Below are 20,055 nucleotides of genomic sequence, written 5' to 3'. Positions count from 1 at the left end.
CAAATACCACACTGCATTTGAAGTTAAATTTCATGAGGTCCTGAAAATTCATTGACTTCCACTACAGGCAGAAGCAAAAGATCAATTAATGAAGGCACCTCAGAGCAGGGAAAGAGAAATAAGAAGTTATCTTACATACCTGCTTTTGGTAAGGGGTTATGATCCCAATATCAGAGGGCTGTACTGGGCTCGTGCAAAGTTTAACCAGCAAACAACAATAACGCATAACCTGAACAGCTTCTTTAGGGTTGAACCATGATGGATTGCTACCTTCCCTCATTTCATTTCCCTGAAATTTAAGCATATGGTTATAAAATTTGAATTTAAAAGTACTTGTAAGAAGGGAATATCATTCACACACCCTTTCCTGCAGCTGAAACATATTCTATGGGAATGCAATGCATCTTTGCTATATCTAAAATAACAATTTAGTGCAAGATGATGCCAGCAACCAACAAGACTAATGGTGATCATTTGCAAACAGTTAACAAAACTACTACTTCTCCTTCTTTTAAATATACTTTGACTACTAATCTGTGCACGATGGGAACCTGTAACTTAACATTCTGATAATTTATTTTGGGCCGACTGAGCAATCTGGGATTTTTGCTGTCTCTGAGAGAATTTGCTGTGGTTGAGAATGGAGTGGGTGGCCTAGTGGCAGAGCAAGAACTCATAATTGGCTCCAATTCTCGACCTACTGTGTTCAGTGCCATCTGCCTGGTCTCCCTCTCCTTCTTGCTCACTGTTGCCGGAGGAAGATGCAGGAGTCTTGGGTCCTGGGCAAGGTTTGATTGGCACAGTTTGTGGATTAGATTCATTTCCAGAGGACTCTGCAGTTCATGTTATATGAGTCTTGGATTTCTAGTTTCTCTTTTTGAAAAAATTGCTGCGGGCGGACTGGCTTTGTGGCCTGCAGTAAACAAATGACAGCGCTAAACTGAACAGAACGTACCTGAACCGTTTCAGAGAATCTGTGGTTTATAGCAGTGGTGTGCAGAAGAGCACCTCTGAACACACATGCTGAATTTTTAAAGTCGATGGTCTACAGTGGCCACTTTACAGGAGGTATCTAATAAAATGGTTACTGAGTGTAGTTTAAGGAAATACCAGGAATTCCTTTGAGGAAGTTAAATTTCCTATATGTTGCAGCTATGGCAGAGGTGACAGGGACCACACCATCTCCAACCACATCAACTACTGGTAAGTTATCATTATTTAGAATTTAGTCTTGAAAGTCACCCAAAGATTGTGTTGTCGCAATTGTATTGAGGCCATTATTTCCAGCAGATCTGAATAAGTTCTGCCTTATGGACGTCAGGGCTTGTATTTTAACTAGGACTGCATTTCCTCAAAGTGCTGCTTTCATGCTCCACATTACTGTTGGCACATGGAATATAGATAGATAGATAGATAGATACTTTATTCATCCCCATGGGGAAATTCAACTTTTTTTCCAATGTCCCATACACTTGTTGTAGCAAAACTAATTACATACAATACTTAACTCAGTAAAAAAATATGATATGCATCTAAATCACTATCTCAAAAAGCATTAATAATAGCTTTTAAAAAGTTCTTAAGTCCTGGCGGTAGAATTGTAAAGCCTAATGGCATTGGGGATTATTGACCTCTTCATCCTGTCTGAGGAGCATTGTATCGATAGTAACCTGTCGCTGAAACTGCTTCTCTGTCTCTGGATGGTGCTATGTAGAGGATGTTCAGAGTTATCCATAATTGAATAGAGCGTGGAAGTGTCTGGCCATGCACTTTGGTAGAAGAAAAAAAAAGACGGTAGACTATTTACTCTACAGGGAGAAAATTTAAAAATCAGAGATGCAGAGACTTGGCGGAAGGGGGGGGGGGGGGGCCTCGTGCGGGATTCCCTACAGGTTAACTTGCAGGTTGATTTGGTGGCGAGGAAGGCAAATGTAATGTTAGCATTCATTTTGAAAGGACTAGAATATAAGGGGAAGAATGTGATGCTGAGGCTTAATAAGGCATTAGTCAGGTTGCTATCGGAGTTTTGTGAGCAGTTTGGGGCCTCTTTTTGAAGAAGAGATCTGTTGACATTGGAGAAAGTCCAGAGGAGGTTCACAAGAATGATTCTATGGATGAAAGGGTTAACATATGAGGATCATTTGATGGCTCTGGGCGTGTACTTGGGAGTTTTTGAAGAATGAGGGAGGAATGTCACTGAAACCTACCAAATATTGAAAGGCTTAAACAGAGTGGATGTGGTGAGAATGCTTTCTATAGTCAGGGAGTCTAGGACCAGAGGGCACAGCCTCAGAATACAAGAACGTCCCTTTTGAACAGAGGCAAGGAGGAATTCCTTTAGCCAGAGGATAGTGAATTTGTGGAAATCATTGCCACAGGCAGCTGAGGAGGCCAAATCATTGAGTGTATTTAAAGTGGAGGTTGATAGTTTTTTAATTAGCAAGGGTATTGAAGGTTATAGGGAAAACATAAGAGAATGGGGTTGAGAAGGATAAGTGATGGAATGGTGGAGCAGATTCAATGTGCCAAATGGCCTAACTCTGCTCCTGTACTTTATGGCCAAACTTAATGTAACCTCAGCTCTGCTTTCCCATTTATTCATTCACCTCTTTGCTAATCAATTATCTATCCAGCTCTGCCTCCAAAATTTTCAAAGGCTCCTCTCAACAACCCATTGAAGAACAAAATCCCAGCCACCTGAGAGAAAATATTTCCATTCCGCTCTCTCTGTAAAAATTTTTTTTAAAAAAATGACACCTTGTTTTACATTCTCCCTAAAGAAAAAATTCCTTTCTGCATCCACCCTGTCAAGACCCCCCAGGATTTTATCTGCTTCACATCTTCTAAACTCAAAACAGATACAAGTGTAGCCTCACCAAACCTTTAGTTACAAGTCACACCTTTCAGGTATTAGTCGTATAAACCTTCTCTGAACTGCTTCCGAATTATTGGCAACTACACATCATAAAACTAATACCATATACAATACTCCAAATATAATCTCACTGATGTCCTGCATGAATGAGATAGTAAAACTGATAACTGAACCTCAAAAAATTTATTTTGGAAGGATAAAACTATAATGTTTTAATTATGGATAAGTTTGAAGAGTTTGGAAATGCACTGCACTCAACAACATACCCTCAATCCATGAAAAATGATGGGAAATCCTTTCTTGGGCAACTTTTCCCAATTACAAAACTTGCTGGCTGTAGACTGATCAGCGCACATCACCAGTTCGTCATGATAGAAGAGTTTAGAGGGCAGGTCAAGCAAAGACGAATGTGAGCGATAATTGTTCAGTAGTTTTGTCACCTAAAAAGAAATATTACAGTTTAACTGCAAATCAGAATACAATTTCTGTACACTCCATTGAGCTTCCAACATCACACATCACCCTTTAGAATACTCCTAAATAATCCCAAACTAAATTAAAATCAGTTTACAAATTAACTTTTTTTTAAAAATTAGTAAGTTTCCTGATGACACAAAAGTTGGAGGTGTTGTGGATAGTGTGGAAAGCTGTCAGAGGTTACAGCGGGACAGTGACAGGATGCAAAACTGGGCTGAGAAGTGGCAGATGGAGTTCAACCCAGATAAGTGTGAAGTGGTTCATTTTGGTAGGTCAAATATGATGGCAGAATATAGTATTAATGGTATGACTCTTGGCAGTGTGGAAGATCAGAGGGATCTTGTGGTCCGAGTCCACAGGACACTCAAAGCAGCTACGCAGGTTGACTCTGTGGTTAAGGCGGTGTATGGTGTATTGGCTTTCATCAATCATGGAATTGAATTTAGGAGCTGAGAGGTAATGTTGCAGCTATATAGGACTCTGGTCAGACCCCACTTGGAGTACTGTGCTCAGTTCTGGTCGCCTCACTACGGGAAGGATATGGAAGCCATAGAAAGGGTGAAGAGGAGATTTACAAGGATGTTGCCTGGATTCGGGAGCATGCCTTATGAAAACAGGTTGAATGAACTCGGCCTTTTCTCCTTGGAGCGACGGAGGATGAGAGCTGACCTGATAGAGGTGTATAAGATGATGAGAGGCATTGATCGCATGGATAGTCAGAGGCTTTTTCCCAGGGCTGAAATGGACACCACAAGAGGACACAGGTTTAAAGTGCTGGGCAGTAGGTACAGAGGAGATATCAGGGGTAAGATGTTTTTTTTTTAAAAATGCAGAGAGTGGTGAATGCGTGGAATGGGCTGCCAGCAATGGTGGTGGAGGCGGATACGATAGGGTCTTTTAAGAGACTTGTCAAAATCTACTGCAATACTGTACAAAGCACAATAATTCTTAAATCAGGAATCTTTGTATACATTACACTGTTCACTTATAGTCCCATGCTTGACTTACTGTGTAGAAGAATGGGGAAATACATACAAAACAAATACAAACTCAATTTTTCTACTGCAAAAGAAAGTTGTACAAATAGTAAATAAGACAAGTTATTATGAGCCAAACAATCCACTATTTATTCAACTAAATACTTTAAAATTCAGAAATTTTGTAGATTTTAATTAATACAAATTATGTATAAAGAAATAGACAGCTACCACAAAGTATCCAAAGGTTGTTTAAAATGAAAGAAAGTCAAAATGATTTGAGAGTATATTTCAAAAACAAAAGATAAGAACAAATGTAAAAAAATCATTGTATTTCAGTCAGAGGAGTGAATCTATGGAATAGTTGTAGCAAGAATTTTAAAACATGCACTACACTTAAAATTTTTTTAAAAATCATTTAAATTATTTAATGAACAAATATAAAATACATGATTTAAAATGAATGGGAGTATTGTAAATAAATGATATTTGGAATTGGATTTTGTGTTGGAAGATTGAGGTTTTTTGTTTTTGATGTGGTGATTGATGCCAAATATGTTGTATAAGCAAGAGGCATAGACGTAATAAGCTGTAACTTCAGCCTACACCCTTTTGGTCTGTTTCAAAGAATATCTATGTTTTTTGTTGTAATTTTGTCCTATGAAATCATCGTTGTAAATGATGCTTTTTGTTATGTTTGTACTGACCGAAATAAATTAATTTCATTCATTCCTTCACTTTTGGATAGGTACATGGAGCTTAGAAAAATAGAGGGCTATGGGTAAGCCTAGTAATTTCTAAGGTAGGGACATGTTTGGCACAACTTTGTGGGCCGAAGGGCCTGTATTGTGCTGTACGCTTTCTATGTTTTAGTAGAATTGAAAACATGTGGCTCTGACTCAAACTTACTAGAAGTACTGTTAATTAATAAAAAAGGCCTCGTATTGCCCCCCACCCAGAACTTTCTTTTCTTTCCTGAACGTTCTATATTCCTTGAGCCTACCTCAATTCAAGTTGTCTAAACTTCCTGTAAACGTCCCCCCCCTCCCCCACCAAATCTTAAATATCCAAAATTGCCCGCTTGCATTTCATCCTCACTGGAACGTGCTGGCCTTGAACTTTCACTAACTTGTCAGCTGTTGTCTTCTCTGCAAGCATATAATCAGTCTACTTTACCCAGTTCTTGCTTATGCTTTTGCAATCAGCCTTTCTCCGATTCAAGACAAAGCTTACCACTTTCCATTGCTCCCTTGAAACTTACAGAATTATGGTCACTGTACTCCCCTGTTAACACTCCTACCACCTGCCCAGTTCCATTTCCTAAGGTTGAATACTGCCCCACCTTGAGCTGGATTCTCTACATATTCTCTCAAGTAACTTTCTTGGAAGCACTTAACAAATTCTGCCCCATCTAAGCCCTTTACACTGAAGCAATCTCAGTCAACATTAGGGAAGTTAAAATTGTCCACTACTATAAACCCTTATTAGATCACACGACATTGGAACAGAATTAGACCACTTGTCCTACTGAGTTTGTTCCACCATTCCATCAAAGCTGATTTAATATCTCTCAACTCCCATTCACCTGCCTTCTCCCTGTAATCTTTAGCACCCCGACAAATCAAGAACCTACCAATCTCTGCTTTAAATCTACCCAGGTTATTGGGTATTTGGTAAATCACCAGGTTATTTGGTCTGTGCCAAAGAATTCCAGAAATTCCTCATCTCTCTTCTAAAGGGCCATCCTTGTATACTGAGGCTGTGCCCTCTGGTCTTAAACTCCCACTATTGGGAACATCCTTTCCATATCCACTCACGTTCCCAAATTTCCAACCATGTGAACTCAATGAATGAGTCCTCCAGGCTACCTTTACAGCTGTTATGGTCTCCAAAAAGTGAGTAATGACTCATTTTTGTCTGCATTCCCTCTGCCACAATCTAAAACTGTTGTACTCTGGAACACCAAGTTACCAGTCCTGGCCTTCCCTCAATCATACGTCCATTATTGCAACATCATAATTCCAATTACTGTACAAATGGTGCATACATACTAATCACTCAGATACTGAGTATTTGCAGTAAATGAAGATTTAAACTCACAAAAAATGGATTGTAGGATCCAGATGCACACAAGATATCATTTCTAGAATATAAAGGCCGGGTCATTAGTCTCTCTAAGAGAGAAATGGATAGACCGTATGTTTTAGCAATTTTAGATTTTTGTATCGGCCCCAGCTGCATTGGATCTCCGGCAAGCACAATCTGTTGGTTTAATAAACAATTGCATAAATATTATTCAAAGTTCAAGGTAAATTTATCAAAGTACATACTATGTAACCATATACAACCCTGAGATCTGTTTTCTTGTGGGCATACTCTGCAAATTCAAGAAACATAATAGAATCAATGGAAGGCCGCACCCACCTGGATGGACAAAGACAAACAATGTGCAAAAGATAGCAAACTGTGCAAACACAAAGAATAATAATAAATATATAAACAATAAATATCTGGAACATAAGGTGAAGACTCCTTGAAAGTGAGTCCTTAGGTTGTGAGAACAGTTTAGTGATGGGGCGAGTGAAGTTATCCCCATTTTCCAAGAGTCTGATTGATGGTTTGGGGTGGTGGGGCCATGGTAATAACTGTTTCTGAAACTGGTGACGTGAGTTCTGAGGCTCTTGAACCTTCTTCCAGATGGCAGCAGTGAGAAGAGAGCATGACCTGGATGGTGGGGGTCCCTGATGATGGATGCTGTTTTCCTGCAACAGCACTCAGTATAGATGTGATCAATGTGGGGGGGGCTTTACTTGTGATGGACTGGGCTGTATCCATTTTTGTAGTGCCATAGTTTATACGTCTTTATGCATTTATCTATTATTCCTGTACTCTGAAGAAATACATTTTAAGCCATCACAGAATCGCAGTGCTGCTCTCTTTTGTGGCCTCATGTCCTTCCTTAATTAAAATGAACATTTCAAGGCGTCTGTACCAGAAATCCACAACAAACAGATTTGAATATATACACAAAATGTTGTGAGGGACTCAGCAGGCCAGCTGCATCTACGGGAAAGAGTAAACAGGTGATGTTTCTGGCTGAGACCTTTCACCAGGACACGTCTCAGTCCGAAGTGTTGACTATTTATTCTTTTCCATAGATGCAGCCTGGCCTGCTGAGCTTCTCCATCATTCTGTGTGCGTTGCTTTGGATTTCCAGCATCTGCACACTTTCTCCTGTTTATAAGTATTACCCTTTCATGAGAAAGACGTCTTAGCTATTGGAAGGTGATTACCCAATTCACTGAGAGATGAACAAACTGAACTGTTGCTAGACTTTGCTCTATAGAAGCAGGTATAAGAGAAAATGAAAAAAAAACATCCTCTGATGTATTATTTCTCCAGCAGTGATTATATCAACACAGATTGTTCACTTTTGTTCACTCTTTGAAGAAGCAGAGCAGAGCAACGATGATGCTAAATGGCGACTCCTTTGCTTGCACAGCTCTATTTCCATCTTTAATATCTCTACTTTTCCCTTTCAGGGTTCTTTGGAAGACCCTGACCTGCAGTTACATGTTGACTTCAATTCTTTGCGGAATGGGACCTACTCTTGGGGTTTCATAGCCGACTGTTGTTGTTCAGCACGCCAAGGGCTCAGCCTAAGTGTCTGGCTTGGATTTTGAAGCCTAGGATCTCAGTGCTCTGGAGTCCAGCGGATCGAAGGTTGGTGTCACAGCAGGAGACCAGTGTGTTGTCGGGGGAGTTGGATTATCACTTAGACGCGGGAGGGAGGTGAGCTGGAGGAGGGGGGACTTTGGGGTTCTAGTACTCAACTGTCATTCATTCTTTGGGGCACTCCTCTGTTTTCATGGACGGTTGCGAAGAAAAAGCATTTCAGGATGTATATTGTACAGGCAGTCCCCGGGTTATGGACGAGTTCCATTCCTGAGTCCGTCTTTAAGTCGGATTTGTAAGTAAGTCGGAACAAGTACATCTGGTTATTATTTAGCGTCAGTTAGTCAAACGTTTGCCTTAGTATATAGTATATATTTTACCTTTCTATGCATATAAAACACTTAAGAAACGTATGTATTTCAATAGCTAAATCAGCGCGTTTCTTAGTAATAATTGTAGTTTGCATTGGGGCAGGGCCTTTCACATGCTCCATTATTCTCACTTTATCCTTTAAAATTTTTCTGATCGTTGACCGACTGTAGCCTAACGCTTTTCCAATGACCGATGGCTCTTTCCAATCGCTTTATTATTTCCACTTTATTTTCAAACGTTATCATTTCCTGTCAATGGAACAGAAACAATGCAGGTGGCGGATCCCAAGCTCCGCCAGGTCCCAAGGACCGCTGCACTGATTTCCCTGGGTCCTAAAGTCCACTGCACTGAGACAGGACAAATGGGACAAGTGGGGGTGGTGTTCAGTTTGGGTATTTGATCCTCCACAATATTCCGCGTGGGAATTTAAACTGGAGGTGGCAGTGTCTTTTTTTACGAGGTCGAGTTGCGAGCTCAATATCAACCCGGCACAGATGGAGAGCGTGCTCGGCAGTGGTCTGTCACTGGATCGAACTCATGAACCTCTGTTCTCGAGCCCGGCGCTGATTTCACTGCGCCACCAGTCAACTGGAAAAGGGGGAGGGGGGGGGCGGGGTCAGGGTAAAATGGTGGACAGCGTCGTGATCCGACTTAAAATGGTAGACGGCGTCGCGATCCGACTTAAAATGGCGGACGGCGTTCTTCTTCCTCGGTTTGTAAGTACGAGTTGTTCGTAACTCAGGGACTACCTGTATACATGTTTCTAATATTGAATCTTTGAATAACCATAATTCTAAGATCCAATTTAAAGTTGGAAATTTCATCACCAAGTACTTTCCAAATTTTGTCTATCAAAATAATATGCAGTTCAGGCAAGGCTAAATATAAATAATTCTTGTTCTGCATAATAGAGGGAAAACACTACAGATGTTGGAATCAGAAATAAAGGGACAAATTGTTGAAAATACTTAGATCAGGAGGAATCTCAAGAGTGACATGGAATTAAGATTTTTTTAAAATTAGAACACAAGTTTTTGTTTCGACTAGCTTACTTTACAACATCCACCAGTTAATCAGTTGAAGATTTTTCATGTGAGTTAAGACGAGAATTGCACATAGGAGATCCAGCCCATTACCTGAAGTGCAAATGCTACCATCTATAAAGTAGGTGTATGCCAATTGTTCTGTCCAAACCAACCCATATCCGGCTTGTTTTCCGCTATCACATCATATGTACCTGTCCATCTTTCCCAGATATCAACAGAAGAGGGATGAGACATTCAGGTTCACTTGCTTGTCCAGCCTCATCCACAAACACATGAGTGAAGTGACCATTCCTTTAATGCATTGGGGAAAGACAAAAATAGGGCACAATCAGCTGCTTTGGAAGGAAAATCTTCCTATTCACCAGCTATTTACAAAAAGAAACCTTAACACAAACCAGTCCAAGTCACTAAGAATAATTTTATCAATAGTCTCAGTTCTTTTGTTCCTGATAAACTTACGACATAATGTTCCATTAACAGCCGTTTTTCTCTGTATAAAACAGTATTCACAATAAATTTCTTTTGTCAAATATTTGAAGAATGTTAAAATCAAAAAAGACAAATACTAAGCCCAACCATTAAGTGAATACAGCTAGTTTCACAATTTCAGATATTACACATTAAGTGCATCATCATCATCATGTGCCGTGTCTTATGATGTGGGTGATCATGGTTTCAAGACCATGATTGTTCTTGGCAAATTTTCTACAGTAATAGTTTGCCAATGCCTTCTTCTGGGCAGTGTCTTTACAAGATGGGTGACCCCAACCATTATCAATACTCTTCAGAGATTGTCTGCCTGGCATCAGTGGTCAAATAACCAGCACTTGTGCTATCACCAGCTGCTCATATGCCCATCCACCACCTGCTCCCATGACCTAATCGGAGGGATAAGCAAGTGCTACAACTTGCCCAAGGGTGACCTGGAGGCTAGCAGAGGAAAGGAGCATCTTACAACCGCCTTTAGAGGAGATGCATCTCCGCCCCGACACCTAACTTAGAGTTGCACCTTGTCAAATCTGCAAGAACAGATCAATACCAAAAGGAAAATCAGAAAATGGATTGTTATACTTACAAAAGCTGGATGAACTCAGCAGGTCGGGCAGCATCCGTTGAAATGAGCAGTCAGCGTTTCAGGTCGAGACCCTTCGTCAGGACTGAAGAAGGAGGGGGCAGGGGCCCTATAAAGAAGGTGGAGGGAGGGTGGAAGGTGCCAGGTGAAAAACCAATCAGAGGAAAGATCAAGGGGTGGGGGAGGGGATAGGCGGGAGAGGTGAAGAAGGAATGTAAGGGGAAAGCACTATGGGTAGTAGAAGAAAACAGAATCATGAGAGAGGTGATAGGCAGCTAGAAGAGGAGGCAGAGTGAAAGTGGGATGGTGGAAGGGAGAGGGAGGGATTTACCGGAAGTTGGAGAATTCGATGTTCACACCAAGGGGCTGGAGACTACCCAGACGGTATACGAGGTGTTGCTCCTCCAACCGAAGTTTGGCCTCATCATGGCAGTAGAGGAGGCCATGTATGGAGATATCTGAATGGGAATGTGAAGCAGAGTTGAAGTGGGTGGCAACCGGGAGATCCTGTCTGTTGTGGCGGATGGAATGGAGGTGCTCGATGAAGCGGTCCCCCAATCTGTGTCGGGTCTCGCCGATGTAGAGGAGGCCGCACCGGGAGCACTGGATGCAATAATTACCCCAACAGACCCACAAGTGAAGTGTTGCCTCACCTGGAAGGACTGTTTGGGGCCCTGAACGGTGGTAAGAGAGGAGATGTAGGGACAGGTGTAGCACTTATGCTTGCAGGGCCCGAAACGCTGACTGCTCATTTCAATGGATGCTACCCGACCTGCTGAGTTCATCCAGCTTTTGTACGTGTTGATTTGACCACAGCATCTGCAGTTTACTTTGTGTTTAGGATTGTTATACTTGTTCTTTGAAGTCTAAAAAACATCTGTTTACAATTATTTTAGAGGAATTTCATTACAAAGTATTTCATTGCTATTTGCTCCATTTTACCTCAATCCAATTTGATAGAATAATGCGGCTGAACTACAGGTGCTTATTATTATCCTGCAGCGTGCTGCCTCCCAGAGATCTTCTCCATCTTTACTGTACAACTGTACAGTTTCAGGTATGTACTGCAAAGGAAATGGGGTTAAATCAGAAACTTATTTCTGTTCTTACCTCAGGTTATTTATGGCCATAAGTGGAAATTACAATAAAACAATTACTCAACAGCGTTAAATATGAATACATGGAAGCTTCTGTGGCTTTTAGCTGGAGGAGGTATTAAAATGTTTGTATTCCCTTTTCAGATGAGTCTTACTGGGAAAATACCCCAGTCACAGTATTTAACTGGTGCACATTTTGAGGCAGAGGTCCGAAGTAGGATAAAGATGGTGAATGGAGGTCTTTCTTGGCAGTTTTGCTTGGTGGGTGGAGGGTGTTGATGCTTTTTTTAGAAGTTGAAGTGGGGGAAGTGTTGCTTGCTGCTGCTTGTGCAAAGAATGTATAGATTATACAACCTGTAAGCAAACGAATCTCAAGGCTGTATAATTTATATATTCTTTGATATGGTGGGTGGAGCGGGGAGGCTTTAGGGCTCTAACGTTTTTACTGTCACATTCTATGGGGCACTCTTCTGTTTTCGTGGATGTCTACTAAGAACAAGAATTTTTGTATGTATTCTCTGATATTAGATGGAACTATTAACTCTGGATCACTTAATGCAAGAAAGAAAACCATTAAACATGTTAGAATCAGTACAGAGACTATAGATTGAAACTCCAATATATATGAATCTTGACGAATGCAGTAAAGGTAAAAAAAATATGAAGTTGTGAGAATAAAAAAAAAGTGAAGTTGTGAGAATAAAGAAAATATTCTGAAAAGGCCTGAACCAAAACTTTTTGCAAAAAAAAATCATACGGCAGCACAAATGTTCAAATACCAACTTTCAATTTATTTCTTAACATTATGTATTAACCTTATATCATTTCAGATCAGTAATAATGGGCCAAATCATAAGCTTTTTAAAAGCCTTGACCACAAATCTTCTCTAAAGGTGATCATTGTCCTGAAGTGCACACAACTACAGAATGGCTGGACTAACTAAAAATGTAATTTCTTTATTCAGATTCAGAGCCTTGTACTACAGAATTTGTATTTAATTTATTTTCTTAGCAATACAAGACGGAGTAAACTAAGCAATCCACCAGGTCAACCATAGCCTACTCACAGGACAATGACCAATTAACCATTACGTCTTTGAACTTTGGGAAGAAACTGAAGAACCTGGAGGAAACCCTTGCATTCCACAGGGAGAGCGTACAAACTCATGACAGGAGATTGGGATTGAACTTCAACACTCTGAGCTGTAACAGCTTTATGCTAACCACTATGCTACCATACACCCCTGAAGGGATCTAAGTATCAGAATCAAAAGCTATAATGCTGACACGAAGATTATTAAGTTTAATATCCATTTAATTGATCAGCATTTAACACATTTCCTTGTCTTTCCTGACAACCCTATGAGAGTGAAGTGATATCTGATCAACTAGTCATCTTCTGTAAGATTCCAACTTTAAATATTTAAATTTCTAACAAATAAATTGGGGGAAAATGGAAATATCCTCGTGAGATGAGTGTACAATCAAATGTCTGGTAGTGCAACTGGTGGTGGGGAAGCTGCATAACCTCAGTTGTACTGAGGGCCTCAAGCTGCTGGCCTGCCTGCTGCTGTAGTCCAGGAGAGGGAACACTGGAGGCAGTGCAGCACGGCATCCATGCTGGGGATGCCATGGCGATGTCTGGGGGGGGTGGGGGTGCGGGGTTGGCCTCTCCCATCAGTGCTGCCCCCTCTAGTGTTCAATTGGTAGAATGACAGGCTGGATTGTAGTGGCTGCACACTGCCAGAATCTGTACCATCAATTTGCAGGACATGTCGCTCAGGGTCTTGGCTATATATCTGTTTTTTTTTTACATGACTATATTTTTTTGCTTGATAGTTTAAATGTGCAATGTATGTTTTGCATCTTGGCCCCAGAGGAACACTGTTTCGCTCCGAAGTATTCATGTACGGTTGAATGATAATTAAACTTGAATTTGATTTGATGTGAACATTTAAAACGAAGCAGACAAATAAGTGATCCCTAACAAGTGGTCCACAAATACTACAGCCAATCAAATTACAAACCAACCAACAAAAAAAAAGCTCACTAAATTACCAGTGTCTTGGGTTGGAAGGCAGAAAGGCTGTGGTTAAAATTACGTTTTTTTACAATATGGAATGTTGAAAGCAGTTTTCCAGTGAAGGTTCATCACAAGCATGTGAATGAATTTGAAAAGAGAGTGCTGGGAGTATTTAATGGACAGAAGTAACAATCATTATGCAGTGCACAAAGCCAATCAAAACCAAAGGTCAGAGTAGATGCACGATTTTTAAAAAAAAAACAAGGCTGAAGTGAGTGGATAAAAAGTAGGTTTGCATTTGCATTGAGCCAGTCACATCACCTCCTTCAGGATATCTCAAATCCTTTTCAGACAATTTTAAAGTCGAGGCATTCCTGTAGTATCGGAAATGTGGCAGCCAATTCTCAATCAGAAAGCCCCCAAAAACACTAATATTAAACTGGTAGTGCAAAGGAAGATCTAAGTGCAGTTCTACAGAGACAGTCAGAGGGAAAAGACTTTTATTAATAAATCATAAAATTAGCATTTTTCATATCTAACATTTTGGTCTCTAAATTAGAATGCTTCTAGGTACAATAGATTCTTTCTATCCTGGCAGCAAATTCCTTAAAGATTTTTATGCAGATTAAATGATCACACCTTTTCAAGCCTCCAGGTAGCATTAACTCGCACCATGTCTCCTTGCTTTAGCAGATCACTTTCATGCAACCGAATACAGAGCAGGTCAGCAGCACTATTAGATGGAGCAGTAGCTAAAATCCGACTGTGCGGCAAAGTAAAGTAAATCTAAACAGAAGAATATCAATACTGGCATTAAACTTTGCCGAAACAACGAAGGACAGCAAGTGCAGAAAGTTAGTTTTCTATTGAAACAAACTTGAAACTATCTCAATTATCGTACAGATCAATTTTTATTCTTGACAGTTCAAAGAATTTCCTACTGTATATAATCTATCTGCCTTAAAGAATACGAGTTGGAACTCTGAGCAAATGGATTCTTTCCAGTTCAACATTAAGTAACCAGCAAGATATGAGAACACAGCACACTCTTTCATCAAATAACAATAAGCATTGAATTATAAATAATGCAGAAGTTATATGAAAGTGAGAGTTCACTGAAATGTGATTTACCATTTTCACCTGTAGATCAGGAAATGCAGAGGTCAACATTTTTCAGAGAATGAGAGAGGGAAAAAACACCTTTGATGACAGCTAAAGTGAGAATGTCAGATCAACCAATGAAAATGAAAGGAAATGTTCCTCTCTCCAGTGATTGCTACTGGAATGGTGCAATGGCACAGACAGCAAATCCATTCACTGCATTGAAGAGGCTGTGAACAGCCAAATGAATCTTAAAATATACTAAAAACATTGAAGATATCAAATACCTGCAAAATAGCTTCAAGGATGGTGACTGTTTTCCCAGTGCCAGGGGGCCCAAACACAATGTATGGTGTTGGTCTGCACTCGCCACGGACAATTTGTTTGACTGCAAACTTTTGATGGTCATTCAGCAGTGAATTGTAAAATCTGCAAACTCTCTGGTTAGATGGTTCAGCTCCCACATTCTTTCCTATGTTGAAATCATAAGTAATTTCAAGCTTTTAACTGTCTGAGATCTTGAAATGTTCATAGTATAATCCCCAAGCATAACACACCAAAGTGAAACTATTAAAGCAGAAATGACTTCAGACTCCACCATTAGCTCTCCAGGTTGTTGGCTTATTGACTTAAAGACTTTGCTAGTTGATCTCACAAAGATTTCTCTACACGTGACTTAAATGAAGTGCCAAGGCCCCAGTAAACTTCTCTGCCAACACTTATGATTAATGTGACACTAAAACAGAAGCACAGAATGACCAAAGTGTAATCCCTCCAAGTGGACTATACAATCTCCCTCAAAAGATAACCGGCAGGTCAGCTTTTTTGAACATGCTCCTCAACTATGGAATTCAACACCTAAAACTATGGGATGCAAACTCAGTTGTCTCTTTTAAACGCCAGCTCAAAACCTATTTATTTAACCTTGCTTTTAACTAACATCTCTTTTACTTTCATGTTTGTACTTTTATTCCATCATAAAGCACTTCAAACTACATCGTCTGTATGAAAAGTGCTCTATAAAGTTGTTATCATCATCCTTCAGGAAGGAGGAAAATGGTTATTTTGAGTTACAAATTAGGAAAATAAAACTCAGAAACATCATATTTTTGATTTGGGCTTAATCATTCACTGTAACAACTTCCAAACATTGGCATCCTATGGAGTAGGCTTCCTGACTCTGGAGCTAACTACAAGTATAGGGGTTTGGATATGGTCGGGTCAATACTTTGATAAAACATTTGGCTTCAGATTGAGTCTGGATGATTTGCCTAATATTGCTGCATTGGAATAATACATCTGAAAATGTCATTTTAAAGGTTATTGTTATTGTGACTATTTGGGTCAGACTTGGAAAAGATTACAAGACCTTAGGCTTGGTTTCAATTCCAGTTTGGATTGGTTGTGGTTGGGTCAAATTTTACTTTTATACTGAAAAAGAGCAGTCTCTTTCAGCTGAAAATATCATCACTCATCATTATGTGCTATGTTGTATGACGTAAGCGATCATGGTCTCAAGACCATGATTGTTCTTGTCAAATTTTTCTACATAAATGGTTTGCCATTGCCTTCTTCTGGGCAGTATCCTTACAAGACTGGTTGTATAACCAAGGGGTTATGAGCAGCTACTGCACGTCACATGACTATCCACCACTTGCTCCCGCGGCTTCACGTGACCCTGATCGGGGGCGAAGCAGGTGCTACACCTTGCCCATGGGTGACCTGCAGGCTAGCGGAGGGAAGGTGTGCCTTACACTTACCTCAGCAGAGACACATCCCCACCCCGCTGAAAATATGGGTTTATCTTTCAGAAATTTAAGATGTTTTATGTGCATTCATGTCACCCAGTCTATGCAGAAACAGATAATCTATTAGGCATGTAATTACTACAGGTACACAGTCCTTACCAGCTTTGTCTCTTGTATCTTGCCACGAGCTCCCTTTACTTGTATGGGAATTATTTAACTCTGTACTCATATCCTTTTCCTGAAGACAACGTTGGAATAAAATTTCATCATAAATATGTGTTGTTGACAATATATACCAACATAGCAATTAGCCATTTAATACAAGCTAAATAAACAATACAGTTCCTTCAGCTTCCAAAGTGCCATTCACTTGTAGCCAAGCAGCCAAACTTCTGAAATGGAGAACTTTATACACAAGCCATTTATGCTAATGATGCAAGGCTAAATTGCTTTAGAAATCCAAAATCCTATCTGGCTTTATTCCCAGTTTAAAAGGATAGAAGAACAAATTAAAAAAAAAAATTATATGAGATTTATGGTTTAAAGAAAAGGTTACTGAAGTACATTTTGCAGAAATTAGCAATGCATATTTTAATTACACCAGAGATGTTGTAACTTTCATGGTAACTTGCCAAAGATATATTTCACAAAATGAAAGAAATAAAAATATAGAACAGCACAGCACAGGTCCTTCAGCCCACGATGTAGCACCAAACTTTTAATCTACTGCAAAATCAATCTAATCTTTTATGTCCCAAATGCCCTCCATCTTTCTTTCATCTACATGCCCAAAGAGTCCCTTAAATGTCCATAACAGATCTGCCCATACCATCACCCTCGAGAATCTTCAAGACAATTGTTTTCCCTACAGAAAGATGTAAAAATTGAACAACTAGCTGCTTGAAAGTTTTTCAGCCAGATTTTGTATTTTCTCATTTACTGTAAATCAGTTCAATTCACAATGCTTATAAAATGAAGATTAAAAGTAGTTTTTATTTGAACTAGAAAGAGTAATGGTCAAAGGCAAATCAACACAAGCTAACACTCCAAAAGCAGAATGCGACTGTGTATTCGGACTTCTCCTCTTTTTCCGTATTAAACCAGACTAGTTTGTCACCTTGATTCCTTGATATAGAAAAGGAATTAAATCTTAAAATATATCCTGAACTTTTTCCAGCAAATTATTCACAGGATCAGGAGAAAGCTCAGGTTCTCAAGAACAACAAATAATTTGCCTTGGATAGAAAGTACTGAACTCACACGTTGCACTCTTTGGTTTACAACAGAAATGGGAAAGAAAACTATGTAAACCTTGTCCAAACCGAGAAAGTGCAAAATTTCAGAAACTTCTGTTGGATGCTGATATTTTAATCTGAGGTTCTTTAAAAGTCAAGAATTAGGCATAAAACTTGTTACTTATGGTTGTTTACAAGCTTAAGAAAACAAAGGGAGTGGGAAAGAAAAGTAGTGAGAGAAGACGAAGATGGGAAAGAGACCTAGACTACATGATTTAGCCTTCTTATACCAATATCTTACCAGCAATAAATGCCATTCAAATTTTGTAGAACCAATCAGACAGTCCCTATTCAAATAATGCAACACCCAAGAAACTTCCAGAAAGAGACAGAAAAACTGTAACCACTACGAAATACACACACCCACAAAAACACTGAAGTTCACTTACATTCTTGTTCTTGTCTTGTGACCTACAGCTATTTTTCCTTCGGTTTCCTAAGACCATGTCAATGTCATTCCATGTGGTGACAGCCTGTGGAGATTTGGGCACAATCTTCTCTGGAAATAAAACTGGGGTTGGGATGGGTAAAAAAGGAATGGCAGGTTACTGATAGGAACTGAGGAAGTGCGAGTTCAAAGCCACTGGATTCAGCTTGTTCCATTGTAAAATAAGACCACTAGACCATAATATATAGGAGCAGAATTGGGCCATTTGGCCCATCGAATCTGCTCTGCCATTTCATCATCCATTTCCCTTTCAGCTTCAATCTCCTGCCTTCTCCGGTATCCCTTCATGCTCTGACTAATCAAGAATCTGCTCAAATATAACCAATGATCTGTGGCAACAAATTCCACAGTTTCACTACTCTCTGACCAAAGAAATTTCTCCTCATCTCCCTTTTAAAAGGACATCCCTCCATTCTGAGGCTGTGACTTTGGCCTTAGACTCCCCCACCAAAGGAAGCATCCTCTCCATATCCACTCTATCAAGGCCTTTCAACATTCGATAGGCTTCTATGATATCCCCCTCCCCCCATTCATTTGGATTCTGGTGAGTACAGGCCCAAAGCCATCTAACGCTCCTCATACAATAAGCCTTTCAATACTGAGATAATTTCCGTGAACCCTCTCCAATGGCAGCACATTCTTTCTTTAAAAAGGGGCCCAAAATGGCTCATAATACTCCAAGTGAGGCCTCACCAATGCCTTATCAATCCTCAACATTATGTCCTTGCTTTTATTATATTATCCTTAGGACAATTTCTGTTAAAATTCAGAAGGTGCTGTTGCAAAGCTCAGTGGCATTGTATTCAAAAGGACAACCTATTGCCAAGCAGTTCAACCCAAGAACTACTGTCCGGGAAATACTTGCTTTATTTTTAAACTGAACATTAAGCCAACGGTATTTCCTGCAAAAATAAGTTTTGCTAGAAATCAATTGCATTAGTCCATTAGCTTGTGGTAAAAGCTTAAAAGGTTTCTAACAAAGCAAAAACATGATCAGACACTTCAATGAAACAAATGCATTGTCTAAGTCTCTCATCATTTTCATGCCCTCGATCCCTTTAAATGAAAATCTCCCCAGAATGCCAGATTCATATCACACAGTGATTGTTTTTTAAATTTTAAAACATTGGGCAAGAGGTGTACCAAAATATCCTCAAACAATGTATAATATTTTTAAAAGAATGTTTCAAGTGTTAATCAAGCTCTGAACATCAGATTTGAAATGCTCTGTTCCTAACAGTTTAGTTCAAAGCCTGGCCAAAAAATTGTATTTTTTCTGATTTTGGGTATCCATTCATAAATTACACATTGCCTGTTTCAATGTATTATTTTACATTCCATCATTAAAAACCAGTTTCTCAGTTCAGTCAATAAATACATTCAGATTATAAGACATCTCCCTAGAACACCACTTTTCATTTATAACCTACACTTAGTGGCCACTTTTAGGTACAGGAGTGGAACCTGCTGCTGTAGCCTATCCACTTCAAGGTTTGACATGTAGTGTGAATACTCTTCTGCACACCGCTGTTGTAATGTGTGGTTATTTGAGTTACTGTCGCCTTCCTGTCAACTTGAGCCAGTCTGACCATTCTCCTCTAACCTCTCTCATTAACCAGGTGTTTTCACTCACAGAACTGCCGGTCACTACGTTTTTTTTTTGTTTTTCGCACCATTCTCTGCAAACTCTAGACATGCTTGAAAATCCCAGGACATTGGCAATTTCTGAGATACTCAAACTACCCTGTCTGGCACCAACCATCATTCTGCAATCAAAATAACTCTGATCACATTTCTTCCCTATTCTGATGCTTGGCCTGAACAACAACTGAACCTTTTGACCACATCT

General features: G+C 39.7%; 1 protein-coding gene across 1 annotated transcript in view; it reads right to left on the bottom strand.

The window, feature by feature from the left end:
• Window positions 1-20,055, bottom strand: part of mov10l1 (Mov10 like RNA helicase 1) — a 66,968-nt gene that overhangs the window by 7,843 nt on the left and 39,070 nt on the right. Inside the window, exons 15-23 of the mRNA XM_073066991.1 lie at window positions 18,148-18,269; window positions 16,623-16,701; window positions 15,003-15,187; window positions 14,254-14,400; window positions 11,437-11,558; window positions 9,614-9,713; window positions 6,430-6,591; window positions 3,142-3,315; window positions 140-289 (exon numbers count right to left, since the gene is read on the bottom strand). Coding sequence (XP_072923092.1) covers window positions 140-289; window positions 3,142-3,315; window positions 6,430-6,591; window positions 9,614-9,713; window positions 11,437-11,558; window positions 14,254-14,400; window positions 15,003-15,187; window positions 16,623-16,701; window positions 18,148-18,269 — 1,241 coding nt within the window. The remainder of the gene's footprint in view (window positions 1-139; window positions 290-3,141; window positions 3,316-6,429; window positions 6,592-9,613; window positions 9,714-11,436; window positions 11,559-14,253; window positions 14,401-15,002; window positions 15,188-16,622; window positions 16,702-18,147; window positions 18,270-20,055) is intronic.

Source organism: Hemitrygon akajei, chromosome 14 (genome assembly GCF_048418815.1).
Source record: "Hemitrygon akajei chromosome 14, sHemAka1.3, whole genome shotgun sequence".
Classification (NCBI taxonomy): domain Eukaryota; kingdom Metazoa; phylum Chordata; class Chondrichthyes; order Myliobatiformes; family Dasyatidae; genus Hemitrygon; species Hemitrygon akajei.
This window is presented reverse-complemented; position numbering and strand designations above follow the sequence as displayed.